Below are 25436 nucleotides of genomic sequence, written 5' to 3' on the forward strand. Positions count from 1 at the left end.
TCACAGAAGCTGATCAGGGTCCTTGGCTAAGAGGAGATTACCTTGGGCCCACCAGTGTAATAAACTGCTCTTCACTATCTGCATCATCCTTCTGAGTGAGTTTGTTTCCCGGAAGGCGTGGCTACAACAGCACTTTATAGCATCATCTTTCAGGATTTGAAAGAGCTCAACTGGAATTCCATCACCTCCACTATCTTTGTTCGTAGTGATGTTTCCTAAGGCCCAGTTGACTTTGTGTTCCAGGATGTCTGGCTACAGGTGAGTGATCACACCATCATGGTTATCTGAGTCATTAGGACTTTTTTTTTTGGTATAGTTCTTCTGTGTATTCTTGCCACCTCTTCTTAATATTTTCTGCTTCTATTAGGTCCATACCATTTTTGTCCTTTATTGTGCCCATCTTTGCATGAAATGTTCCTTTGGTATCTCTAACTTTCTTGAAGAGATCTCTAGTCTTCCATTCCATTATTTCCCTCTATTTCTTTGCATTGATCACTTTAGGAGGCTTTCTTATCTCTCCTTGCTATTCTTTGGAACTCTATATTCAGATGGGTATATCTTTTCTTTTTGCCTTCGCCTTTAGCTTCCCTTCTTTTCTCAACTATTTGTAAGGCCTCCTCAGGCAACCATTTTGCCTTTTGCATTTCTTTTTCTTGGGGATGATCTTGATCACTTTGTTGACTATGTACAGTTGCCTCCTGTACAATGTCACAAACCTCCAGCCATAGTTCTTCAGGTACTCTGTCTGTCAGATCTAATGCCTTGAATTCATTTCTCACTTCCATTGTGTAATTGTAAAGGGATTTGATTTAGGTCATACCTGGATGGTCTAGAGGTTATCCCTATTTTCTTCAATGTAAGTCTGAATTTTGCAGTAAGGAGTTCATGATCTGAGCCACAGTCAGCCCCTGGTCTTGTTTTTGTTGACTGTATGGAGATTCTCCATTTTCAGTTGCAAAGAATATAATCAATCTGATTTCAGTATTGACCATCTTATGATGTCCATGTGTAGAGTAATTTCTTGTGTTGTTGGAAGAGGGTATTTGCTATGACCAGTGCATTCTCTTGGCAAAACTCTGTTAGCCTTTGTGCTGCTTCACTTTGTACTCCAAGGCCAAACGTGCCTGTTACTCCAGGTATCTCTTGACTTACTACTTTTGCATTCCAGGCCCCTATGATGAAAAGGACATCTTTTTTTGGTGTTAGTTCTAGAAGGTCTTGTAGGTCTTCATAGAACCATCCAGCTTCAGCTTCTTCAGCATTAGTGGTTGGGGCATAGAGTTGGATTACTGTGATATTGAATGGTTTACAGTGGAAACGAACAGAGGTCATTTTGCCATTTTTGAGATTGCACCCAAGTACTGCATTTCAGACTCTTGCTGACTGTGAGGGCTACTCCATTTTTTTCTAAGGGATTCTTGCCCACAGTAGTATACATAATGGTCATCTGAATTAAATTTGCCCATTCCAGTCCATTTTAGTTCACTGATTCCTAAAATGTCGATGTTCACTCTTGCCGTTTCCTATTTGACCACTTCCAATTAACCTCAATTCATGGACCTAACATTCCAGATGGCTCTGCATAATTTTCCTTTACAGTATCAGACTTTACTTTCATTACCAGTCACATCCACAACTGGGCGTTATTTTAACGTTGGCTCTGTCTCTTCATTCTTTCTGGAGTTATTTCTCCACTGCTCTGCAGTAGAATATCAGGCACCTACCGACCTGGGGAGTTCATCTTTCAGTGTCATATCTTTTTGTCTTTTCATACTGTTCATGGGGTTCTCAAGGCAAGAATATTGAGGTGGCTTGCTATTCCCTTCTCCAGTGGATCACATTTTGTCAGAAGTCTCTGCCATGACCTGTTCATCTTGGGTGATCCTACACAGCATGGCTCATAGTTTCATTGAGTTAGACAAGGCTGTGATCCATGTGATCAGTTTGGTTAGTTTTCTGTGATTGTGATTTTCATTCTGTCTGCCCTCTGATGAAGGATAAGAGGCTTATGGAAGCTTCCTGATGGGAGAGACTGACTGTAGGGGAATCTGGGTCTTATTCTAATGGACGGGGCAATGTTCAGTAAACCTTTAGTCCAATTTGCTGTTGATGGGTTGGGCTGTGTTCCCTCCCTGTTGTTTAGCCTGAGACCAAATTATGGTAGGAGTAATGACGACCTCTTTCAAAAGGACTTACTCCTGCACTGTTGTATTCAGTGCCCCTAATCTCACAGCAGGCCACTGTCAACCCATGCCTTCGCTAGAGACTCCTGGACACTCACAGGCAAGTCTGGCCCAGTCTCTTATAAGGACACTGCCTCTTTCTCCTGGCTCCTGGTACACACAAGGTTTTGCTTGTGCTCTCCAAGAGTCTGTTTCTCCATTCCTGTGGGAGTTCTGTAATCAAATCTCACTGGCCTCCAAGGTCAAATTCCCTGGGATTTCTCAGTCCCTTTACCAGATTTCCAGGTTGGGAATCTGTTGTGGGTTCTTAAGAACTTTCTTAACAGTGCAAGAATTTCTTTGGTATAATTGTTCTGCAGTTTGTGCATTGTCTGCTCAGCAGCTTTATGGTGGGGCTAATGGTGACTTCCTCCAAGAGGGCTTATACCACATGCTTCATGTCCCAGGTCTGCTGCAGCCAGACCCCCTGTCCCCGTGGCAGGCCACTGCTGATCTGTGCCTCTGTAGGAAACACTCAAAAACTCAAAGTCAGGTCTGGCTCAGTATCTGTCGAGTCACTGGGTCCTGGTGGTTGGGGGTGAAATAATTCCTTTCATCTTGCCTTGGGAAGCTGGCTTCTTTTTAATTGACAGTGTAATAGCTGCAACTTCTTGTATCTTGAGATTCATATATTTACTTAGGCTGTAACATTAGGGGACTTGAAAACTTCAGGATGGTGGAGTGTGTAGTTTTAGTTAACATTCAATGAGTGCTTCTTGGGTGCTAAGTTCTCTTCTAATATTTGACATGTATTAATTCATTAGTCCTCACAACAGCTTTATGAGATGGATATTTTAAAAAATCATTTCTACTCTATGGACAGAATGGACACTCTATGTCCCATGGTCAGAGAAGCCTGGTGGGCTACAGTCCATAGGGTAGCAAAGAGTCACACAACTGAAGTGACTTAGCTTGAATAGAAGAGGAAACTGAAGTACAAAGAGATTAAGTAGCTCGCTCTGAGTTTTGTAGTCAATGAGAATTTTAACCCAGGAAGTCTAAGAGGAAGGAGAGGAAGGGGAGGACAATTAGAATAGCACCTCTGCCCATGGAGAGCTTCTCCAGAGGCTGTTCATGCTGATGATGTGCAATCCAGAGAGACAGAATGTCTCCTTAAATTTGTGTCTCCTTAAATTTGGGGATCAGTGGTCCTCAATCTTTTTGGTACCAGGACCGTTTTTGTGAAAGACAATTTTTCCACAGAGCGGGGGTTGGGGGATGGTTTTGGGGTGATTCAAGTGCAGTAGGGTTTGTGCTCCTTTGAGAATCTAATGCCACTGCTGACCTGACCAGAGGTGGAGCTCAGGTGTTAATGCGAGCGATGGAGAGCTGCTGAAAATACGGATGAAGCTTTGCTTACTTGCCCACTGCTCACCTCCTGCTGTATGGCCCAGTTCCTAACAGGCCATGGACTGGTACTGGTCCATGGCCCAGGGGTGGGGAACCCCTGCTCTAGGTGCCTCTCTCACTTCACTCTAGTACTGGACCTGTGGCTAGAACATAGCTGTCTAGAGAGGAGCTGCAGGATGTGGGGCCAAGAATGGTTGCCAAGTCCAGATAAAAGGTCTTACAACCTAGGAGCCAGGGACTGAATATGTCTCCCCAACATTTACATGTTGAAATCTAACTCCAAATATGATGGTATTAGGAAGTGGGAGATGATGAGGTCAGGAGATTGGAGCCCTCAAGAATGGAATTAGTGTCCGTATACAGGAGATCCCAGAGTTTGTGCCATGTGAGGACACAATGAGAAGATGATTGTCTATGAATCAGGAAGTAGACTCTCACCAGACACCATATCTGCTGGTGACTTAAACCTTGACTTCTAGCTTCCAGAACTGTGAGAAGTAAATTTCTTATTTATAAGGAACCCAGTCTATGGTATTTTTGTTTTAATGGCCCAAATGGACTAAGACAACAGACTAAAGGCAGTGGTGATCCAGCAGGTGTTTTTAAAAAATAATTTAATTTATTTTTGGCTGTGCTGGGTCTTCATTGTTCCTTGGACGTTTTGTCTAAGTGTGGCAAGTGGAGGCTACTCTAGTTGAGGTGCACAAACTTCTTATTGCATTGGCTTTTCTTGTTGTGGAGCACAGGCTCTACGGTGCTTGGTCTTTAGTAGTTGTGGCATGTGGGTTCAGTAGTTGTGGTGCATGGGCTTAGTTGCTCCACAGCACATGGCATCTTCCTGGATCAGAGATCAAACCCATGTCTCCTGCATTGGCAGATGGATTCCTTACCACTGAGTCAGCAGAGAACGCTTTAACATGTGTTTTTAAACAGAGGCATGGCATGATTCAAGGACTTGTAGAAAGCTTACTCCAACAGCAGTAGTGAAAGGTGGATGGAAGGAATGAGACTGCAGTATAAGAAGACAGGTAAGGGGCTTTTAGGGAGCCCAGGTAAGAGCATAAAGGGACAGCCTGCGTGGGAGGAGAGAACAAAGGTATTGATAATAATAAAAATAATCACTAAGGTAAGGCTTTGTACTTGGAGCTTTTCCTCCTTTTCTCTTTTTGTCTTTAATTTCTTTCAAAATTTTAATATGTTTTCTCTTTTAATTCTCAAATCAACCCTACTTCACTGATGCTCCTGTTATCCCCATTTTAGAGATGAGGAAAAGTGTAAGTGAAGCCGCTCAGTCGTATCCGACTCTTTGCAATCCTATGGGCCATAACCTACAGGGCTCCTCCATCCATGGAATTTCCCAGGCAAGAAAACTGGAGTGGGTTGCCATTTCCTTCTCCAGGGGATCTTCCTGACCCAGGGATCAAACCTCGGTCTCCCGTATTGCAGCCAGATGCTTTACCGTCTGAGCCACCAGGGAAGCCAACTGAGGCTTATTGAGGGAAATGTCATTGGAAGGACCTTCTCTGAAGTTGTGAACATAGATGAGTCTTGTGATACATAGACTCCAAATGAAGCATCATTTAAGTATAGTAATTAAGTACAGTAAAAATCTAAAGTAATGTGAATTTTGATATAATGTAGTCAGCAAATGGGGTCTTGTATTATCCTAGTCCTTGTGCTCATACAGGGAAGGCTAATGTTCTCATTGGGCTGTGGATGCAAAGGCACCTAGTGCTGGGAAGCAGAGAGGAGGGAGGTTGGTCCCAGCATCTCCAGTTTCTCTGTGTCCTTGAACCAAACCAGCAAAGGGCACAAATGCCTGGAAAATGTCTCCAATCCCAGCTGCTGTCCTGAATCCAGCCAGCCATAGGCTTTTATCTACTGGGCATTGCCCTCAGATAGCATCAAACGCCAGCCTGGGCTATGATTTGGTTCCTGAAGCCACAGTGCTAAATTTAGTTGCATAGACTCAACATGAACCCCTAGTCAGTTCATCATGAACTCTGCAATTAAAGTGACCCTGCATTTTACACAACTGCACTTTTTTGGGACTTTACTTTTAACGTTGTGTGGGGTTTTAATATGAATAAACTCCTAAAGATTGGAATAATATGAAAAGAGTATAGAATTTTGACAAGTTCAAAACTCTTTATACCTAAATGGAAAGGGAGTTAAATATCTTAAGAACAAAAGAAATGCAAAAGAAAAATCAAGTTCTGTAGCTGTAGGTAGGGGAAGAATTAGGTAATACCACAGCGAGCAAGTTGAATCTAGAGGACACAAGCCATGAGACCAGCATTTTAGAGGGCATCAGCAAAGCAAGTAAATAGAACCTCAGCTAACATCTCAGTGATGCCTGGTCATTAAGCAACTGTCTTTGGCTGAGAGGACTTCCTTGATAGCTCAGTAGTAAAAGAATTTGCCTGCAATGTAGGAGATGCAGGTGTGATCCCTGGGTCAGGAAGATCCTCTGGAGAATGAAATGGCAACCTACTCCAGTATTCTTGTCTGGAGAATCCCAAGGACAGAGAAGCCTGGTAGGCTACAGTCCCACTCCAAAGAGTGGGACGTGACTAAGTGACTAAACCACTTGGCTGAGAAGGTTCCCCAAGGAATAACTGGTCTTGAGACTATTATTTCCTTTGTAGTTATGAATCTTTCAGTCCTGGAAAGACAAAGGATTCAGAATAGACATGTTCAAGACATTAATTAATACACTTGTTTAAGCATATGTATTGTTTGAGAAATTTAGCTTATTAAAGTAATAATTAACTTTGTGGTTCTGATTTGAACTATGTAGTTGAGTAATTGATTTACATTTAGGATTTTAGTTGGAATTATATATGAGGTATTGAGTATTTTAAAGCAAATTAAGAATTATCATAATTAAAACTTTAATGGGTTAGATTTATAAGCCTTCTTTAAGTATTTGGGAGGGCTTATTTGTTGATCAGAACTTTAAAAGGAAATTAAATATATAATACTTGATAGTGAGATTTGAAGTTCTTGTTGTTCAATTGCCTGGTCTTGTCCAACTCTTTGCTACCCCATGGACTGTAGCACACCAGACCTCCCTGTCCTTCACCTTCTCCCGGAGTTTGCCCAACTTCATGTCTATTGCATCAGAGATGCCATCGAGCCATCTCATCCTCTGACTCCCTCTTCTTCTTCTGCCCTCAAGCCTTCCCAGCATCAGGGTCTTTTCCAATGAGTCAGCTGTTCACATCAGGTGACCAAAATATTAGAACTTCAGCCTCAGCATCAATCCTTCCAATGAGAATTCAGGGTTGATTTCCTTTAAGATTGACTGATTTGATCTCTTTGCTCTCCAAGGAACTCTCAAGAGTCTTCTCCAGCACCACAGTTCAAAGGCATCAATTCTTTGGTGCTCTGCCTTCTTTACAGTCCAGCTCTCACAACCATACGTGACCACTGAAGAGACGATAGCCTTGACTATACAGACCTTTGTTGGCAAACCGATGTCTTTGCTTTTCAATATACTGTCTAGGTTTGTCATAGCTTTCCTGCCAAGAAACAACCATCTTCTGATTTCATGGCTGCAGTCACCATCCACAGTGCTTTTAGAGCCCAAGAAGAGGAAATCTGTCACTACTTCTACATTTTCCCCTTCTATTTGCCATGATATGATGGAGCAGGATGCCATGATCTTAGTTTTTTTAATATTTAATTTTAAGCTGGCTTTTTCACTCTCCTTCACCCTCATAAAGAGGTTTAGTTCCTCTTTGTTTTCTTCCATTTAGTTCAGTTCAGTCGTTCAGTCATGTCTGACTCTTTGCAACCCCAAGGACTGCAGCACACCAGGCCTCCCTGTCCATGATCAACACCCAGAGCTTACTCAAACTCATATCCATTGAGTCGGCAATGCCATCCAATCATGTCATCCTCTGTTGACCCCTTCTCCTCCAGCCCTCAATCATTAGAGGGGTATCATTTGCATATACAAGGTTGCTGATGTTTCTCCAGTCTATCTTGATTTCAGCTTGTAACTCATCCAGCCCAGCATTTCTCATGATGTGCTCAGCGTGTAAGTTTAATAAACAGGGTGACCAAAAAAAAAGCCTTGTACTCCTTTCTCAATCCTGAATCAGTCAGTTGTTCCATACAGGGTTCTAACTTACTTCTTGACCTGCATACAGGTTTCTCAGGATACAGGTAAGATGGTCTGGTATTCCCATCTCTTTAAGAGGGTTCTATAGTTTGTTATGAGCCACACAGTCAAAGGCTTTAATGTAGTTGATGAAACAGAGGTAGATGTTTTTCTGGAATTCCCTTGTTTTCTCTATGATCTAGCAAATGTTGGCAATTTTTTCTCTAATTCTTCTTTTTTAAACCCAGCTTAGACATCTGGAGAAGGAAATGGAAACCCACTCCAGTACTCTTGCCTGGAGAATCCCATGGAGGGAGGAGTCTGGTAGGCTACAGTCCATGGGGTCGCAAACAGTCGGACACGACTGAGAGACTTCACTTTAGACATCTGGAAGTTCTTGGTTCATGTAATCCTGAAGCCTAGCTTGTAAGATTTTGAGCATGACCTTACCAGCATGGGAAATGAGTGCAATTGTCCCATGATTTGAATATTATTTAGTGCTGCCCTTCTTGGGAAATGGAATGAGGACTGACTTTTTCCAGTCCTGTGGCCATTGCTGGGTCTTCCAGATTTGCTGACATATTAAGTGCAGCATTTTGATAGCATTGTCTTTTAGGGTTTTAAATAACTTTAAAGCAATTCCATTAGCTTTATTGACAGCAGTGCTTCCTAAGGCCTGCTTGACTTCATGCACTAGAATGACTGTCTCTGGGTGACTGACCACACTGTCATGCTTACTGGGGTCATTGAGATATTTTTTGTACAGGTCTTTTGTGTATTCTTTCTGTCTCTTCTTGATCTCTTCTGCTTCTTCTTTGTCTCTACCATTACTGTCCTTTATTGTGCCCATCTTTGGGTGAAATGTTCCCTTGATATATATAGTTTTATTGAGGAAAACTCGAGTCTTTCCCCTTCTGTTGTTCTCCTCCATTTCTTTGCATTGTTCATTGAAGAAGGCCTTCTTGTCTCTCCTTGCCATTGTCTGGAACCCCGTGTTTAGTTGGGTGTGCCTTTCCCTTTCTCCCTTGCTTTTTGTTTCTCTTCTTTCCTCAGCTATTTGTAAAGCCTCCTCAGATAACCACTTTGCCTTCTTGCATTTCTTCTTCTTTGGGATGACTTTGGTCACTGTCTTCTGTACAATATTATAGATCTCCATCCATAGTTCTTCAGGCACATTTGTTACTGGATCTAATTCCTTGAATCTATCCTTCATCTCCACTGCATCTTCATAGGGGATTTGATTTAGGTTTTACCTGGCTAGCCTAGTGGTTTTCACCACTTTGTTTAAACCTGAATTTTTCTATGAGAAGCTGATGGTCTGAGCCACAGTCAGTTCCGGGTCTTATTTTTGCTGACTATATACAGCTTCTCCATCTTTGGCTACAAATAATGTAATCAGTTCAATTTCAGTATGGACCATTTGGTGATGTCCATATATAAAGTCATCTCTTGTGTTGTTGAAAAAGGGTGTTTGCTATGACCAGTGCATTCTCTTGGCACAATTTTGTTAGCTTTTGCCCTGCTTCCTTTTGTACTCCAACGTCAAACTTGCCTGCTACTCCAGGTATCTCTTGACTTCCTACTTTTGCATTCCAATCCCCAATTATGAATAGAACATCTTTATTTTATGTTAGTTCTAGGTGGTCTTCTAGGTCTTCATAGATCTGATCAACTTTAGCTTCTTCAGCATTGGTGGTAAGGGCATAGACTTGAATTGCTGTGATGTTGAATGGCTTGCCTTGGAAAGGAACTGAGATCATTCTTTTTTTTTTTTTTTTGAGGTTGCACCCAAGTACTGCATTTCAGATTCATTTGTTGATTATGAGGGCTACTCCATTTTTTCTTTGTGATTCTTATTCCAATAGTAAATATAATGGTCATCTGAATTAAATTAGCCAATTCCTGTCCATTTTAGTTCACTGATTCCTAAGATGTTGATGTTTATTCTTATCATCTCCTGTTTGACCACATCCAATTTACCTTGATTCATGAACCTAGCATTCCAGGTTCCTATGCAATACTGTTCTTTGCAACATTGGATTTTACTTTCATCATCAGATACATCCACAATTGAGCATTATTTCTGCTTTGGCCCAGCCGCTTCATTCTTCCTGGGGCTTAGTAGCTGTCCTTTGCTCTTCCCCTTTAGCATATCGGACACCTTCAGACCTGGGAGACTCATCTTTTGGTGTCATATCCTTTTGTCTTTTTATACAGTTCATGAAGTTCTCATGGCAAGTATAGTGGAGTGGTTGCCCATTCCCTCCTCCAGTGGATCATGTTTTGTGAGAATTCTCCACTATGACCCGTCCATCTAGGGTGGCCCTGCATGGCATGGCTCATAGCTTCATTGAGTTATGCAAGCCCCTTTGCCATGACAAGGCAGTGATCTGTGAATAGGTTGAAGTCCTTAAGAGAATCAATTTATACATTTGTAAAATCAGTCAAATATTATCAAAAGTCCCTAAAAAGGTTTGTTAAAAGTTTCTTGATTAGTAACTAGACCAACATGATTTGTAAGCTGAACTGGCCTTAAGGCTGACCAAGGTTTTTAATTTATTTTTAATAAACTGAATATGAATTCTTAAAAATATAGCCTATGAATGATTTTCTATGCACTAAAACCATCTTTAGGGAAATAAATGGTAATGGGGGAGTCTTATTGATTGGAAAGTAGTTTGCTAAGATCACAGGGCTAGGAAGCAGCAGAGGCAGGATTCAGATCAAAAAGTTTCCCACCTATCCCACTGCACCCAATCCCCAGGCTAAGTCATCCACATCGCTTTATTTTTCTATTGATGTGACTTTCTTTCCCACTAGCCTATGAGCAACATGCTTGCAGAGACTTCTTTTCATCTTTGAATCAGCAGTCTCAGCGCAATGTCTTGAATAAATGAGTGAGGAGAACCCAGTGAGAATAGCATCCTGGAGCACCCCCAAGAGAAGGTTTCAAGCAGGGAGGGTTGCAATATCAAATTCCACCAAGCAGTCACATAAGATAAAAGCCAAAGGGTCTATGTGACCAATGGGAGACCACTTGTGACCCTTTAAAAGCAGCATGGATTCTCTTCAACTCTTGTCAGGACATATAGCCACCATACACTGATGACTAGGGAGATGCTTTTCAAAATTTGAGAAGTAAAGGAGCCAATGGGGGACACTAGTCAAATCACATCGTCATGGAGATGTCAGTGGAGTTTGCATAGCCTCGCAAAGCCATCGGGACTCTTAGGTGTGGAGAAGAAGGGAGGGATCTCTATACCTGCCCCAGCTCTACCTTTTCCCTCCATCCACCCATGGATCAGGAATCAGGCCAAGAGAGCAAAATAATATCTGGTAGTCCTCGTGGTTGGAGGTAGATGTGGGCCCAACAGTCTTTTCTCCTGGATCCTTCCAGCCTTGTTTCTGTGCTAAAGAAGGTACAGTATGTAGGAACTAAATTCATATTATATGCTGATACTGAGCTAGTCACTAGGAACTAAAAGATGAAAAAGGTAGACCCTACCATCAAGGAGCTGAGAGTATGCTGGGGAAAGAGTATGTGAGTAAGCAGACTTTTATAGTAAACAAAGTGAATGGGAGGAAACCGAGAGGCCCAGAAGAGGGCACCTGCTCTAGCCTGGGGTTTCAGGGAAGTCTTTCCCAAGGTGGTCACAACTTTAATGAGAGAATGGGAGGGCGGTAGAGAAAGGTGAACTAGGTGGCAGGGACTAGGGTAGTCCAGTAAACCAAGTTGCAGCAACCATTTCCAGCAGTAAGAAATCGTGTGTGGGGAGTCCTAGATGGGAGACTTGGTGACAGAACATGAGACCAAGCTCAAGACGGGAAGCCAGCAGAGACTAAAGGATTTTGTCCTCCAGGACTGTGACCTTAGTTAGACTTTAGCTTATAAGGGGTGGGGGACCTTGGAAGGCTTTAAAGCAAGGTCGAGACATTGTCAGCTTTGGCTTTTAAATAGCTTACTCTGCTGCTTCTCATGCTTCTTTCTTTCCTGTTCATTTTTACATCCTGTGACTCAAAAGCTACATGTGATTAAATTGAGCTCTAAAAATGGGAAATGAAAGTCTGTGGGCTGACATTTACACGCATACAGTCCATTGGCCATCCTGAGGTGGGCCAGTCTGCTGTATAGAATGGGTTTTTCTTTCCTGTGGTCCTTGCTCCTCCTTGGTCTTCTCATTGGTGAGTCTGTCCCTGCTACTACCTCCCAGGCACCTCTACCTCCTTACACATTAGGTTTCTCTAGCAATAGGTCATTTTCACTGAAGATTTTGCTTTCCTGGGAGCCAGGCTGTGTGTAAGTGCTGGTATATGTGTGTGAGGCGGGGAGGGAAGTAGTGTGTGTGAGGTGTGTGTACTATCATCTCAGATCATGAAAACCCTGATTGTGTCTTGTCACTCTCACACTGCTAGTGAGTCACAAGGAGCCTGGACGTCCCCAGAGAGACTGAAGCTGGGGACTTGAGATAGAGGATCTGCCACAGTCAGTTCCTGGACCTCATCTGCATCTGCCATCTCAAGCATAATCTCTTCCCTTCTGCCCCTGTGAGTCACCTTTATTGTGAATTGGGCTTTCCTGTCCCACAAATGACATCTTTAGGTGATCTCGAACCTAGCACCTTGTGACAGGTCCTGTCCCTCTGAGTTCTTACTGCTCCTTCCCCTGTCCCCAAGGACCTGAGTGGTGGCAGAAGACAGGCTTGGGAATTGGAGGCCAGGGGAACAGAGCTCCTGAGAAACCCACAGTGAGGGACCAGGTTCTGCTCTTAGTCATCCGAGTTTCAGTCTTTCTTTCGTCCTCCTTTGGGAGGAATGCAGCTTGTATTAGTTATCAGGGTCACCTGACTTCAGGGTGGCCCCCACCCTAGCCTTTAGGATGTGCCCTAAGCCTGCCATGGAATCCCTTGCTGCTGCTGCTGCTAAGTCACTTCAGTTGTGTCCAACTCTGTGCGACCCCATAGACGGCAGTCCACCAGATTCCCCCATCCCTGGGATTCTCCAGGCAAGAACACTGGAGTGGGTTGCCATTTCCTTCTCCATTGCATGAAAGTGAAAAGTGAAAGTGAAACCGCTCAGTCGTGTCCGACTCTTAGCAACCCCATGGACTGCAGCCTACCTAGAGGTGTTTAAAACTTGGCAGTTTATAAAGAACTTTTACTCAAATTTAAAATAGTCTGATTCCCCCAACAATCTTGTGGTATAGGCAGAAAGTATTAAGCCCATTTTACAGAAGATGAACTAAGACATGAGGCGACACCTTCTGGCACACAGCTGGTGACCTGTGAGAATGGAAGTCAGTGCAGCTGTTGGAATGCAGAAGCAACAAGGAAACTCAGACCATACTGTCTCCAGCCACATTCACAGAACTGAAAACTCAGAGAACGGATTCCTGTCAGGTTCCCCTTGCCGCCACTTTCCTGTCCTCCCACAGAGTAAATGAATCAATGAGCTTCGCTTCCTCTGTGGTGTCCAGGTCAGGCCCTTGGAGATCATTGTCCATGGGGGCTTCCTTTGGGCACATGAAGAAATGGGTGAGACAGATCTTGCCTTAAAAAAAAGTTCATATTTCTTGCGTTCAGTTCCAGAACTATCTATTGAGGCCTCTCGTGTGCTGGTGCTGGGCTATGTGTGATGGGGTAGAGGTGAGTGGTACACAGGGAGGAATGAGGTGGGGTACAGTCCTGCTGTTGGCAGCACAGGGTAGTCGACAGAGCATCAGCTTTGCAGGCAGGCGAACTTGGGTTTCATGTGGACTCTGCTGCTTCCAATAGACAGTGACTCTGGGCAAGTAGGCTTTTTAAGCTCTTTGAGTCTCATGGTCTTCATCTGTGAAGTGGGAATAAGATATTGACCTTACTAGATTGCTGTGAAGGTTAAATTAAATAATGTGCTTAATGCACTTGGCAGAGTGTCTGGCACCAATGATTCATGTCCTGAGCTGATCCTTTTCTGTCTCTTTCCCCCACTTGAATCCAGAAACAGGATTCAGAAAAGGAAGCTCTGCACACATCCCACTGCACCTAGCCACTTGGCTAAACCATCAGCCTTACTCAACTTTATTGCCCAGATAACAATTCCCTTCTACCTTCTCCTCTCCTTGGGGAACTCATGAGCTATGGGGAAAGACAAACAACACAGCTATTTGTATGAAGCAGAATGAAGTAAGCCAACAAACAAGCCAACAAAAAGCACAGTTTAGTTCAGTTCAGTCGCTCAGTTGTGTCTGACTCTTTGCGACCCCATGGACGGCAGCATGCCAGGCTTCCCTTTCCATCACCAACTTCCGGAGCCTACTCAAGCTCATGTCCATTGAGTCGTGATGCCATCCAACCATCTCATCCTCTGTTGTCCCCTTCTCCTCCCACCTTCAATCTTTCCCAGCATTAGGATCTTTTCCAATGAGTCAGCTCTTCACATCAGGTGGCCTAAGTATTGGTGCTTCAGCTTCAGCATCAGTGCTTCCAGTGAATATTCAGGACTGATCTGCTTTAGGATGGACTGGTTTGATCTCCTTGCAGTCCAAAGGACTCTCAAGAGTCTTCTTCAACACCACAGTTCAAAAGCATCAATTCTTTAGAGCTCAGCTTTCTTTATAGTCCAACTCTCACATCCATGCACGTCTACTGAAAAAAACCATAGCTTTGACTAGATGGACTTCTGTCGGCAAAGTAATATCTATGCTTTTTCATATGCTGTCTAGGTTTGTCATAGCTTTTCTTCCAAGGAGCAAGCGTCTTTTAATTTCATGGCTGCAGTCACCATCTGCAGTGCTTTTGGAGCCCAAGAAAATAAACTCTGTCACTGTTTCCATTTTCCCCCCATCTATTAGTAACAGGCAAATTTGGCCTTGGAATATGGAATGAAGCAGGGCAAAGACTAATAGAGTTTTGCCAAGAAAATGCACTGGTCATAACAAACACCCTCTTCCAACAACACAAGAGAAGACTCTATACATGGACATCACCAGATGGTCAACACCGAAATCAGATTGATTATATTCTTTGCAGCCAAAGATGGAGAAGCTCTATACGGTCAGCAAAAACAAGACCAGGAGCTGACTGTGGCTCAGATCATGAACTCCTTATTGCCAAATTCAGACTTAAATTGATGAAAGTAGGGAAAACCACTAGACCATTCAGGTATGACCTAAATCAAATCCCTTATGATTATACAGTGGAAGTGAGAAATAGGTTTAAGGGCCTAGATCTGATAGACAGAGTGCCTGATGAACTATGGAATGAGGTTCGTGACATTGTACAGGAGACAGGGATCAAGACCATTCCCATAGAAAAGAAATGCAAAAAAGCAAAATGGCTGTCTGGGGAGGCCTTACAAATAGCTGTGAAAAGAAGAGAAGCGAAAAGCAAAGGAGAAAAGGAAAGATATAAACATCTGAATACAGAGTTCCAAAGAATAGCAAGAAGAGATAAGAAAGCCTTCTTCAGTGATCAATGCAAAGAAATAGAGGAAAACAACAGAATGGGAAAGACTAGAGATCTCTTCAAGAAAATCAGAGATACCAAAGGAACATTTCATGCAAAGATGAGCTCAATAAAGGACAGAAATGGTATGGACCTAACAGAAGCAGAAGATATTAAGAAGAGGTGGCAAGAATACACAGAAGAACTGTACAAAAAAGATCTTCACGACCCAGATAATCAGGATGGTGTGATCACTGACCTAGAGCCAGACATCCTGGAATGTGAAGTCAAGTGGGCCTTAGAAAGCATCACTATGAACAAAGCTAGTGGAGGTGATGGAATTCCAGTTGAGCTATTCCAAATCCTGAAAGATGATGCTGTGAAAGTGCTGCACTCAATATGCCAGCAAATTTGGAAAACTCAGCAGTGGCCACAGGACTGGAAAAGGTCAGTTTTCATTCCAATCCCAAAGAAAGGCAATGGCAAAGAATGCTCAAACTACCACACAATTGCACTCATCTCACACACTAGTAAAGTAATGCTCAAAATTCTCCAAGCCAGGCTTCAACAATACGTGAACCGTGAACTTCCAGATGTTCAAGCTGGTTTTAGAAAAGACAGAGGAACCAGAGATCAAATTGCCAACATCCGCTAGATCATAGAAAAAGCAAAAGAGTTCCATAAAAACATCTATTTCTGCTTTATTGACTATGCCAAAGCCTTTGACTGTGTGGATCACAATAAACTGTGGAAAATTCTGAAAGAGATGGGAATACCAGACCACCTGATCTGCCTCTTGAGAAATCTGTATGCAGGTCAGGAAGCAACAGTTAGAACTGGACATGAAACAACAGACTGGTTCCAAATAGGAAAAGGAGTTCGTCAAGGCTGTATATTGTCACCTTGTTTATTTAACTTACATGCAGAGTACATCATGAGAAACGCTGGACTCGAAGAAACACAAACTGGAATCAAGATTGCAGGGAGAAATATCAGTAACCTCAGATATGCAGATGACACCACCCTTATGGCAGAAAGTGAAGAGGAACTCAAAAGCCTCTTGATGAAAGTGAAAGTGGAGAGTGAAAAAGTTGGCTTTAATCTCAACATTCAGAAAACTAAGGTCATGGCATCTGGTCCCATCACTTCATGGGAAATAGATGGGGAAACAGTGGAAACAGTGTCAGACTTTATTTTTCTGGGCTCCAAAATCACTACAGATGGTGACTGCAGCCATGAAATTAAAAGACGCTTATTCCTTGGAAGGAAAGTTATGACCAACCTAGATAGCATATTCAAAAGCAGAGACATTACTTTGCCAACAAAGGTTAGTCTAGTCAAGGCTATGGTTTTTCCTGTGGTCATGTATGGATGTGAGAGTTGGACTGTGAAGAAGGCTGAGTGCCGAAGAATTGATGCTTTTGAACTGTGGTGTTGGAGAAGACTCTTGAGAGTCCCTTGGACTGCAAGGAGATCCAACCAGTCCATTCTGAAGGAGATCAGCCCTGGGATTTCTTTGGGAGGAATGATGCTAAAGCTGAAACTCCAGTACTTTGGCCACCTCATGTGAAGAGTTGACTCATTGGAAAAGACTCTGATGCTGGGAGGGATCGGGGGCAGGAGGAGAAGGGGACGGCAGAGGATGAGATGGCTGGATGGCATCACTGACTCGATGGATGTGAGTCTGAGTGAACTCCGGGAGTTGGTGATGGACAGGGAGGCCTGGCGTGCTGTGATTCATGGGGTCGCAAAGAGTCGGACATGACTGAGCGACTGATCTGATCTGATCTGATCTGATGAGACTGGACGCTGTGATCTTAATTTTTTGAATGTTGAGTTTTTAGCCAGTTTTTCCACTCTCCTTTTCACTTTCAACAAGAGGCTCTTTAGTTCTTTGCTTTCTGCCATAAGAGTGGTGTCATCTGCGTGTCCATGGTTATTGATATTTCTCCTGGCAATCTTGATTCCAGCTTGTGCTTCATCCAGCCTGGCATTTCACATGATGTACTCTGCTGCTGCTGCTAAGTCATTTCAGTAGTGTCCAACTCTGTGCGACCCCATAGATGGCAGCCCACCAGGCTCCTCCATCTCTGGGATTCTCCAGGCAAGAACACTGGAGTTGGTTGCCATTTCCTTCTCCAATGCATGAAAGTGAAGAGTGAAAATGAAGTCGCTCAGTTGTGTCTGACTCTTAGCCACCCCATGGACTGCAGCCTACCAGGCTCCTCCGTCCTTGGGATTTTCCAGGCAAGAGTACTGGAGTGGGTTGCCATTGCCTTCTCCGATGTACTCTGCATATAACTTAAATAAGCAGGGTGACAATATACAGCCTTGATGTACTCCTTTCCCAGTTTGGAACCAGTCTGTTGTTCCATGTCCCGTTCTAACTGTTACTTCTTAACCTGCATACAGATTTCTCAGGCGGCAGATCAGGTGGTCTGGTATTCTCATCTCTTGAAGAATTTTCCACAGTTTGTTGTGATCCACACAGTCAAAGGCTTTGGTGTAGTTAATAAAGCAGAAGTAGTTATTTTCCTAAACTCACTAGTTTTTTTGATCATCCAACAGATGTTGGCAATTTGATCTCTGGTTCCTCTGCCTTTTCTAAATCCAGCTTGAACATCTGGAAGTTCTCGGTTCATGTACTATTGAAGCCTGGCTTGGAGAAATTTGAGCATTACTTTGCTAACATGTGAAATGAGTGCAATTGTGTGGTAGCTTGAACATTCTTTGGCATTGCCTTTCTTTGGGATTGGAATGAAAACTGACCTTTCCCAGTCCTGTGGTCACTGCTGAGTTTTCCAAATTTGCTGGCATATTGAGTGAAGCATTCTAACAGCATCATCTTTTAGGATTTGAAATAGCTCAGCTGGAATTCCATAACCTCCACTAGCTTTGTTCCTAGTGATGCTTCCATAGGCTGAAGGAAACTGGGAGGTAGGCATGGCTGGACCAGAAGTATGGAGCTCAGCTAAGGCCCCAGAAAGGAAGCAGCTCTTGAACTAAGCTTAAGGAATCACTGTACTCAAGGGTGAGCATAGCTCCTTGATCAAGGGTGGAATTCTTCCAAGCTGGACTGAAGGTTCTGGGCCAACTTGGGACAGGAAGATCCATCTGGTGTCAGCACTGCCTTGGCATGCTTCCAGTCAACTTGCACATTCCTCCAAGTGGAGCCAGAAGAGCTGCATGGGAAGAAGGAACAGCAGGTCATAGGGTGGATTCTGTGGTGGGCACATGGGACACTGCATGTCCCCCAGTGTGGAGTGCCCACCCACAGCATAGCAAGCTCTCTCCTACTCCTCGTCACCACAGCTACTATCACAGGACTTCTCAGTTCAACTTTCAGCAGAAAAGCCTGCACCAACTAACTTCAGTGACATTGAAAGAGTGAGTGAGTGTTAGTCGCTCAGTCGTGTCTGACTCTTTTCAACCCCATGGACTATAGACAGCCGGGTTCCTCTGCCCAGGGAACTCTCTAGGCAAGAATCCTGGAGTGGGTTGCCATTCCTTTCTCCAGGCGATCTTCCCAACCCAGAGATTGAACTCAGGTCTCCTGCATTGCAGGCAGATTCTTTACCATCTGAGGCACCAGGGAAACCCTCAGTGACATTAAGTATCTTGAATAATACCATAATGAGGTATTTATGTGATTGTCTCATTTAACACAAAATCCTGCAAGATGACAATCCTGTTTCACAGGTTAGAAAACTTGGACTCAGAGAGGTTAAGTAACTTGCCTAAGATCACACAGCTAGCACTTGGTAGAGCAAGGGCTTGAACTCGGGCAGTCTGACTAGTGCCCTGGAGTTACACTCTTCTCTCAAGTGCATTATAGGCTGGTATCCAAATGCTTGTCCCTCTCGCCATGCTTAACGTGGCCTGGCCAGCACAACACTAGCCCTCCTGCTCTAGAAAGATATGTTCCCAGATTCTGGCTGCACCTTAGAGGAGCTGGCTTTTGTCTCAGAAGTGGCCAAATAAGCAATTATGGGGGATACTGCAAGGCAATTCTTGCATGGATGTGACTGGGCTGGATGATTTCTGTTCCTTTTCCCCAAGAGATGGACTCACAGAAACAGTAGAGATTATCCAGCTCCCTCCCCCCACACCAGAGCCCCTCCCAAGGATTTTGCTTACTCTCCAGGACACTTAGTACCTGCAACCTTTAGGACAGCCTTCATTGATTATTTCCTTATATGTTAATTAATTAATATAAATGTGGAAGGAAACCATTGTGGTGCGGAGGTTGTTGTTTTTCAGTCACTGTCATGTCCGACTCTTTGCGATCCCAAGGACTGCAGCACACCAGGCTTCCCTATCTTCTACTACCTCCCAGAATTTGCTCAAACTCATGTCCATTGAGTCGGTGATGGACTCTCTCATCCTCTTACATCCCCTTCACCTTTTGCCCTCAATCTTTCCCACCATCAGGGTCTTTTCCAATGAGCTGGCTCTTTGCATCAGATGGCCAAAGTATTGGAGCTTCAGCTTCTGCATCAATCCCTCTTGAGTTCTAGTTCTGTCTATAACTAGCAATGTTGTCTTGAGCAAGGCACCTATATTCTGTGGGTCTCTATTTTCTCACCTATAAAATAGGAATACTAATCATGGCCCTGACTCTCCTTCAGACCTGCTGTGAGCCTTCAATGTAACAGGCTGTTCTCTGTCTGCAGGACCAGGGGCTTCCAGAGCCCCCATGGTGGTAACTGGGACCCTGGGGGGCTCTGTCACTCTGCCCCTGCAGCTGCAGGATGGACAGCAGGTGGAGAGCATCTCCTGGGTAAGTCGCTCAGTCCCTGGGGCAATAGCCACAGTAACCTTGGTAGAAGCTGGAGGACCAGACACCTTTCACCAGGAAGAATCACGGTACTGGGGTCGTCTGAGTGTGGTGGGCCCAGACCGCTCCCTGCAGATCAGCCACCTGAACTGGGCGGACGCGGGGTCCTACCGAGCCCACATTAATCTTCGGAGCTCCCGCCTCACCCACACCAGGGAGTACAGCCTGCATGTCTATGGTGAGTGTCCGGGGTATGGCAACAGGTGCGTGTGTGCGTAGCCTGTCTTTCAGTCACTTTTATAGCCTTTCCCACTTCCCTTTTAGAAACAATTATAGTTTTCTTTCTAATTATGAGACTAACATGTGCTTAACTGAGAAAAACATGGAAAGTAGAGTTGCCTGGGAGAATATCCTAAAAAATGTTGATGGCTGGGATGTGTCCCAGACCAATTGCAGTTAAATCCCTGCGTTTGGGCAGAGAATGGGATTCTGGGCCCTGAGAACCAGCTTCTGCCACAACCGACTCATGAGGTCTCGAGCCTCCTCCTTGCTAAAATAGAACATTACCTTTCGTGAGAATAAAATTCACGGGAAAAACGCTTTGTAAAGCTCTGCACAGATGCAGGAGAACACTACTATCATATTCCTCAAGGAAATGTCAGTGATTGTTTTAGCAGGGGAAACTACAAAGAATACAGTGGGGCGGGGGTGCCAGGCACACACAGCAGCAATGTTGGCCAGTGAAGACACAGTCAGGTACTTTTAGATTTAGCCTGCTTATTACTTATGTAGAGAGGGAGAGGGGCCAAAGGGCTCAGATCCCTGGGTCCTCATCCCACAGCCCAGAAAGGATGACCCTGAGGCTAAAGGGGCCAGATGACTGTAATGGGAGTTGCTGAGAAACCAGTTCTAGACTGCAGAGAAGTTTCATAGTCAGCAGCTCTGTTCTGTGGGGATGGAGCAGGAAGCCTGGGACCTCAAGACAAAAACAGTCTCATGACAGCCTCCCAGGAGAGACCAGTGCGAGGCCTGTGGGAGATGGCGTCAAAGAAATGCCTCACAGGCCACCCACTTCTCATGTTCTGGGAGGATCACAAGGCCTTTGCAAGACTTGGATTAGATGTGATTCCAGTCTTTGCCTGAGGAACAAGGTTGCTGTGGATGGTAAGTTCACCAGGCAAGGTCACCAGGATGCTGTGGCTGGAAGGTACCAATGAATCATGAGGATGAACACAGGAAGATGAGTGATTGCAGGAAAGTGGAGAACCTTCTCATACAACTTCCTGGGTTATGGAACAGGGAATATTCCTATTATTAATAGATGAAGGGTTTTTTTTGTTTTTGTTTTTTTTTAAACTTGGGTTGACAAAATTGCCCTGGTCAGGTTCACACAGTTGGGGTGAAAGCATTTCTGTCATAAATTGGCTTGGAATGACTATGGCCCATTCCTCAGACAGAGCAAGGGAACACTGGGTGGTGGGCTGTTGGGACCTGGGGTAGGGCTGTTCACCCAGAGATGGTGGGAGAGCCCCTCTCACTGTGCTGATGGCTGTTTTGGTAGGACAAGCTCAGTGTGGATTCTGAACAGGATATAAGGCTGTGCTAACTGATCAGAGTTGGGGTCTTCCAGAGATGGTTTCTGGGGCAACAGTTATGATAAAAGTCCAGATTTTAATGCTTCAAGGGCATTTCCCAAGTCACGGTTGTCCCATGACAGCTTTGCTGGCAGGTAGGAAAGTGCCAGTCACTCAGTGGTGTCCAACTCTTTATGACTCCATGGGCTATACAGTACCTGGAATTCTCCAGGCCAGAATACTGGAGTGGGTAGCCTTTCCCTTCTCCAGGGGATCCTCCCAACCCAGGGATTGAAGCCAGGTCTCTGCATTACAGGCAGATTTTTTACCAGCTGAGCCACAAGGGAAGCCCAGGTAGGAAAAAGGGTTTTTATTTCTAGGCTAAAGAGATAGATAGCATATTAAAAAGCAGAGACGTTACTTTGCCGACAAAAGCCCATCTAGTCAAAGCAATAGTTTTTACAGTAGTCAGGTATGGATGTGAGAGTTGGACCATAAAAGAAAGCTGAACGCCAAAGAATTGATGCTTCTGAACTGTGGTGTTGAAGACCCTTGAGGGTCCCTTGGGCTGTAAGGAGATCAAACCTATCAATGAAGCTACTACTTCATACTATTGTTCTGAGAATCAGAGGAGATATTAAGTGACACGTCTTATAAAGCCCAAAGCTCTAGAATAGATGTGGGCGGATTCTACCTCTGTTGCTTGTTATGTGTATTCAAGGTGGTGCAGGGTCTTGGTGGCAGCACTTCTTACTTCTGCCCCATGAAGGGAAGGCCCAGAGCAGTTTCCCAGTCCTCAGCTGGTTCTTTTTCTGACACACAGAGCCGCTGGCCCAGCCCCGTGTCACAGTGAGCACCAGGATTAGTGGGAATGGACACTGCCTCATCATCCTGACATGCGTGGCAGAAAGCAGAGGAGGCACTGTGACCTACAGCTGGGCGCCCCTGGGACCCCAGACCACTGTGTCCCATGGAGGGTCTGTCCTGAGTGTCAGCTTGCGGCCTGGGGATAGCGTGCTGAACTTCACCTGCATGGTCAAGAACCCAGTCAGTAACAGTAGCTCCCTTCCCATTTTGGTGCCGCCTTCATGCACAGGTACCTGGAATCCGAGCATGTACCCTACTTGACAACTCTGAAATGGAAGGTGGAGGAAGGAGTCCTGTCCCCTTCAGGCCCCGAGGAGAAAGGCAAACACTCAAGAGAGAGTGGGTGGGCCAGAGTGTGTCTCAGTGGTTGGGGAGAGGGAGACCCACTGGAGTCGAGGGGGAGGCTGGAGGGGTCTGGGCAGGAGGGGCTGGCTAGGATCTGTGGCTGCCCTGAACAGGCAGGGAGGCCCTGACGCAGAAGCTGTGGTTTTCTCTCTCCATCTGCAGGGCCAGGAGTCCAGGGTGGTGAGGAATCAGTAGGGGAGACAGTGATCGGCATCCTTGGGAAGTCAGGCACTCTGCCCCTGGAGGTCCCAGTGGGGCAGGAGGTAGAAAAGGTTACCTGGAGCTCTCGAGGCCTTGTTGCTATTTTGCGACCAGGACCAGCAGGGGAGCCAATCCTGGTTGCTGGGACTCAGGGACCCTACAGCTAGCGACTGAGCATCCCCTGCCACAACTACTCTCTTCAGATCAGCTCCCTGAGACTGCAGGACTCTGGCCCCTATAGAGCCTGGATAACTCTGCATAGTCCCCCAGTCAACATCACCAAGGATTTCATCCTGCATGTCTATGGTGAGGGGGTTAGAGAGCTTACGTTTGAACTTGATCTTCCCTCTCCTCTGCTTGGCCAGCCTGGAGCCTTCTCATAGCTTGAACTTTCCTTTCTTGGCACAGAGAGACCGCAGGAGCCCAAAATCACAGCCAGCTCTCAGATCATGAAGGATGGGACCTGCTTCATCACTCTGGCCTGTTTGCTGGACCAGGCTGGAGAGGATGTTCAGTACAGCTGGGACCCCCAAGGCCAGGGGGCGGTTGTGTCACACGGGGGAACCACTCTCAGCATCTCCTGGAGATCTGGGGTCAGCGATAGCTATCACTGTACAGTCAAGAACCCCGTCGGCCAGAGCTCCAGCTCCATCTCCATCAAGCCCCTCTGCTCAGGTAACCGCTTCCTTCTGAGAACCCTTCTTTCCCAGTCCAGATTCTCAGCATGCCTGCCTGCCTTCCTTGGGGTTCTGGGAATGATTGAAGAAAAGGAGGGCTGGGTTAGTTTGCAACAGGGAGCATCTCTGGGGTGGCCGGAGTTGAGAACCTGAGAGCTCTGCTCACCTTCTGTCAGCCCTGTGCCTAGATGTGCAGCAGGCTCAGCTGGGTAATGGCTCATTCCTGGGGCTCCCTGAGGAAAGCTGCTTCATTCACCCCATTCAGTGCTGCAGAGCCCCTGGAGGAGGGGCCCCAGACCTCCTCGCCTGTGAAGCTTCTGCCCTTCTCCTTGCCTGTAGCTTCTCTGAGAGGGCATTGGGACTGTGTTCCTCTGGTGGGCAAGGGTGGCTTCTCCTGGCTTTCACAGGCCACGGCAGGAAACCAACTCAGTCCCAACACACCTGTCCCTCTTGTCTTCTCTGCTGACTTCTGAAGAGGTTGTCTCTGCTTCCTGTCTCTTGTTCCTCACTAACCATCCACTCTTCAACCCCTTGTGGCTGGTTTGTTCCAGGGGCATCCTGATGGCTGAGCTCATGGGTTACTCCTCAATTGTTATCCTTGACCTGCTTTCCTCAGCCACCTGGGCAGCTCTCTCCTGGACTTTTTCTTTCCAGCCATCATCCTTTTCAGGACTGATGCTGTCCTTTTTCCAGGCCTCTCCCTGCACCTCTTCTTTTCTTCCTGTTGCCAAAGGCAGAAAGTCAGACATTATTTAGAACACTTATCTTCCCCGTGCTACCTGCCCTTACTCACACCTTCCTTGCTTCACATATTCTTCACCTGGTCTCCTAACTTCTCTCCCCTCCCAATCACCCTCCTGATGGTGCTGCTAGGGGACTTCTAAGTGAAAGAAATGCTTGTGTTTCTTTTCTGCTTCAAACACTTTGGTGTCTGCCCAGTATCTAAAGTACAAATATTTTAGCACCTCTTTGTTCATAAGCAACACACATTTACAGAGCATTTTTAAGGCCTGTGTTGTTCTAGTCATTGAAGATACGGTGAAGAAGAGGTCTGGATAAATTCCCACCCCTTGGGGAACTCACAATCGTCACCACCTTCAGCTAACTCTAGTAAATGACTTTAGAACATGGAGCATGCTGTAAAATGGCCTTTGTACATGCGTGTCTCCTCAACTGAATCATGACAAAGCCCATGCTTACCTTTCTCTGCACCTCCAATTCCCAGCTTGTAATAGATGTTTAAACTGTGATCCTAACCTGTGATCATTGTCAATTCAGGTTCCTTCCTACCCTGCTGCCTGAGGAAAGAGTTTCTTCTCTTTTTGATCCTGGGAGCTTTGCAGATTAAACAGATTTGAACTTGACATGTGGAAAAGCCAAGAGTAGGAATGTGAAAAGAAGGTCACTCTGTGAAATACAGATAAGAAAGTCTACACAGAGAAAGAAAGGGGAATGTGGCCTGATACCCAAATCTGCAGGTGTGAGAAAGAAACACTTGTATTGCTTAAAGCAGGAAACCAATTTTGTTTGCAAACTGAGTTCAAAACAATGAAGAAACAGCTATGTATTTTCTGTTTAAAACCATCTGCTTATGTTTTGTTTAATTGTGTTTTAACATGTTCAGAAAGAAAAGAGGCTTATTCAATTTAAGAAAAATTGAATGGTTTGAAATATAATGATAATAAAATTGTTAAATATTGTGCATAGATATTATTTTTTGTTAAAATTTATGTAAATGGGCTCAGAGGGCCCAGATTCAACTTAAATTTTGTCTCCTTGGAGCATTCTTTCACCACCTGATTTAAGCAAATCTTCCTGGGTCATTGTACCCAGTTGGTTTTGTCGAATTATCACAATTTGTAAGTATATATTAATTTGTTAGTTTACTTGTTTT

At 44.9% G+C, this 25436-nt stretch overlaps 1 protein-coding gene across 3 annotated transcripts; it reads left to right on the forward strand.

Moving 5' to 3' along the window:
* On the forward strand, nt 1-25242 carry LOC109578501 (SLAM family member 9-like). 3 transcript variants are annotated; one of them, XM_019987784.2, is made up of 6 exons: nt 11845-11862; nt 12094-12225; nt 19775-20116; nt 22276-22548; nt 23274-23540; nt 24821-25242. In XM_019987784.2, exons 3-6 carry the CDS (start codon nt 19798-19800, stop codon nt 24898-24900), a joined length of 939 nt encoding a protein of 312 aa, XP_019843343.2. In that variant the 5' UTR covers nt 11845-11862; nt 12094-12225; nt 19775-19797; the 3' UTR covers nt 24901-25242. The 3 variants fall into 3 exon arrangements, with proteins under 3 accessions (XP_019843334.2, XP_019843325.2, XP_019843343.2); XM_019987775.2 differs by lacking the exons at nt 11845-11862; nt 12094-12225 and adding an exon at nt 1-258; XM_019987766.2 differs by lacking the exon at nt 12094-12225 and having other exon boundaries at nt 11728-11862.
* The last annotated feature ends 194 nt before the right edge of the window (nt 25243-25436 follow it).

Source organism: Bos indicus, chromosome 3 (genome assembly GCF_029378745.1).
Source record: "Bos indicus isolate NIAB-ARS_2022 breed Sahiwal x Tharparkar chromosome 3, NIAB-ARS_B.indTharparkar_mat_pri_1.0, whole genome shotgun sequence".
Lineage (NCBI taxonomy): Eukaryota > Metazoa > Chordata > Mammalia > Artiodactyla > Bovidae > Bos > Bos indicus.

Bases quoted from the DNA above. Each gene is read 5' to 3' on its own strand.
- LOC109578501 (XM_019987766.2), top strand. From the start codon at position 11,814: ATGGGTTTTTCTTTCCTGTGGTCCTTGCTCCTCCTTGGTCTTCTCATT. The intron at 11,863-19,774 runs GTGAGTCTGTCC...CTCTGTCTGCAG, and splicing joins CCTCCTTGGTCTTCTCATTG to GACCAGGGGCTTCCAGAGCC. The intron at 20,117-22,275 runs GTGAGTGTCCGG...TCTGACACACAG, and splicing joins GTACAGCCTGCATGTCTATG to AGCCGCTGGCCCAGCCCCGT.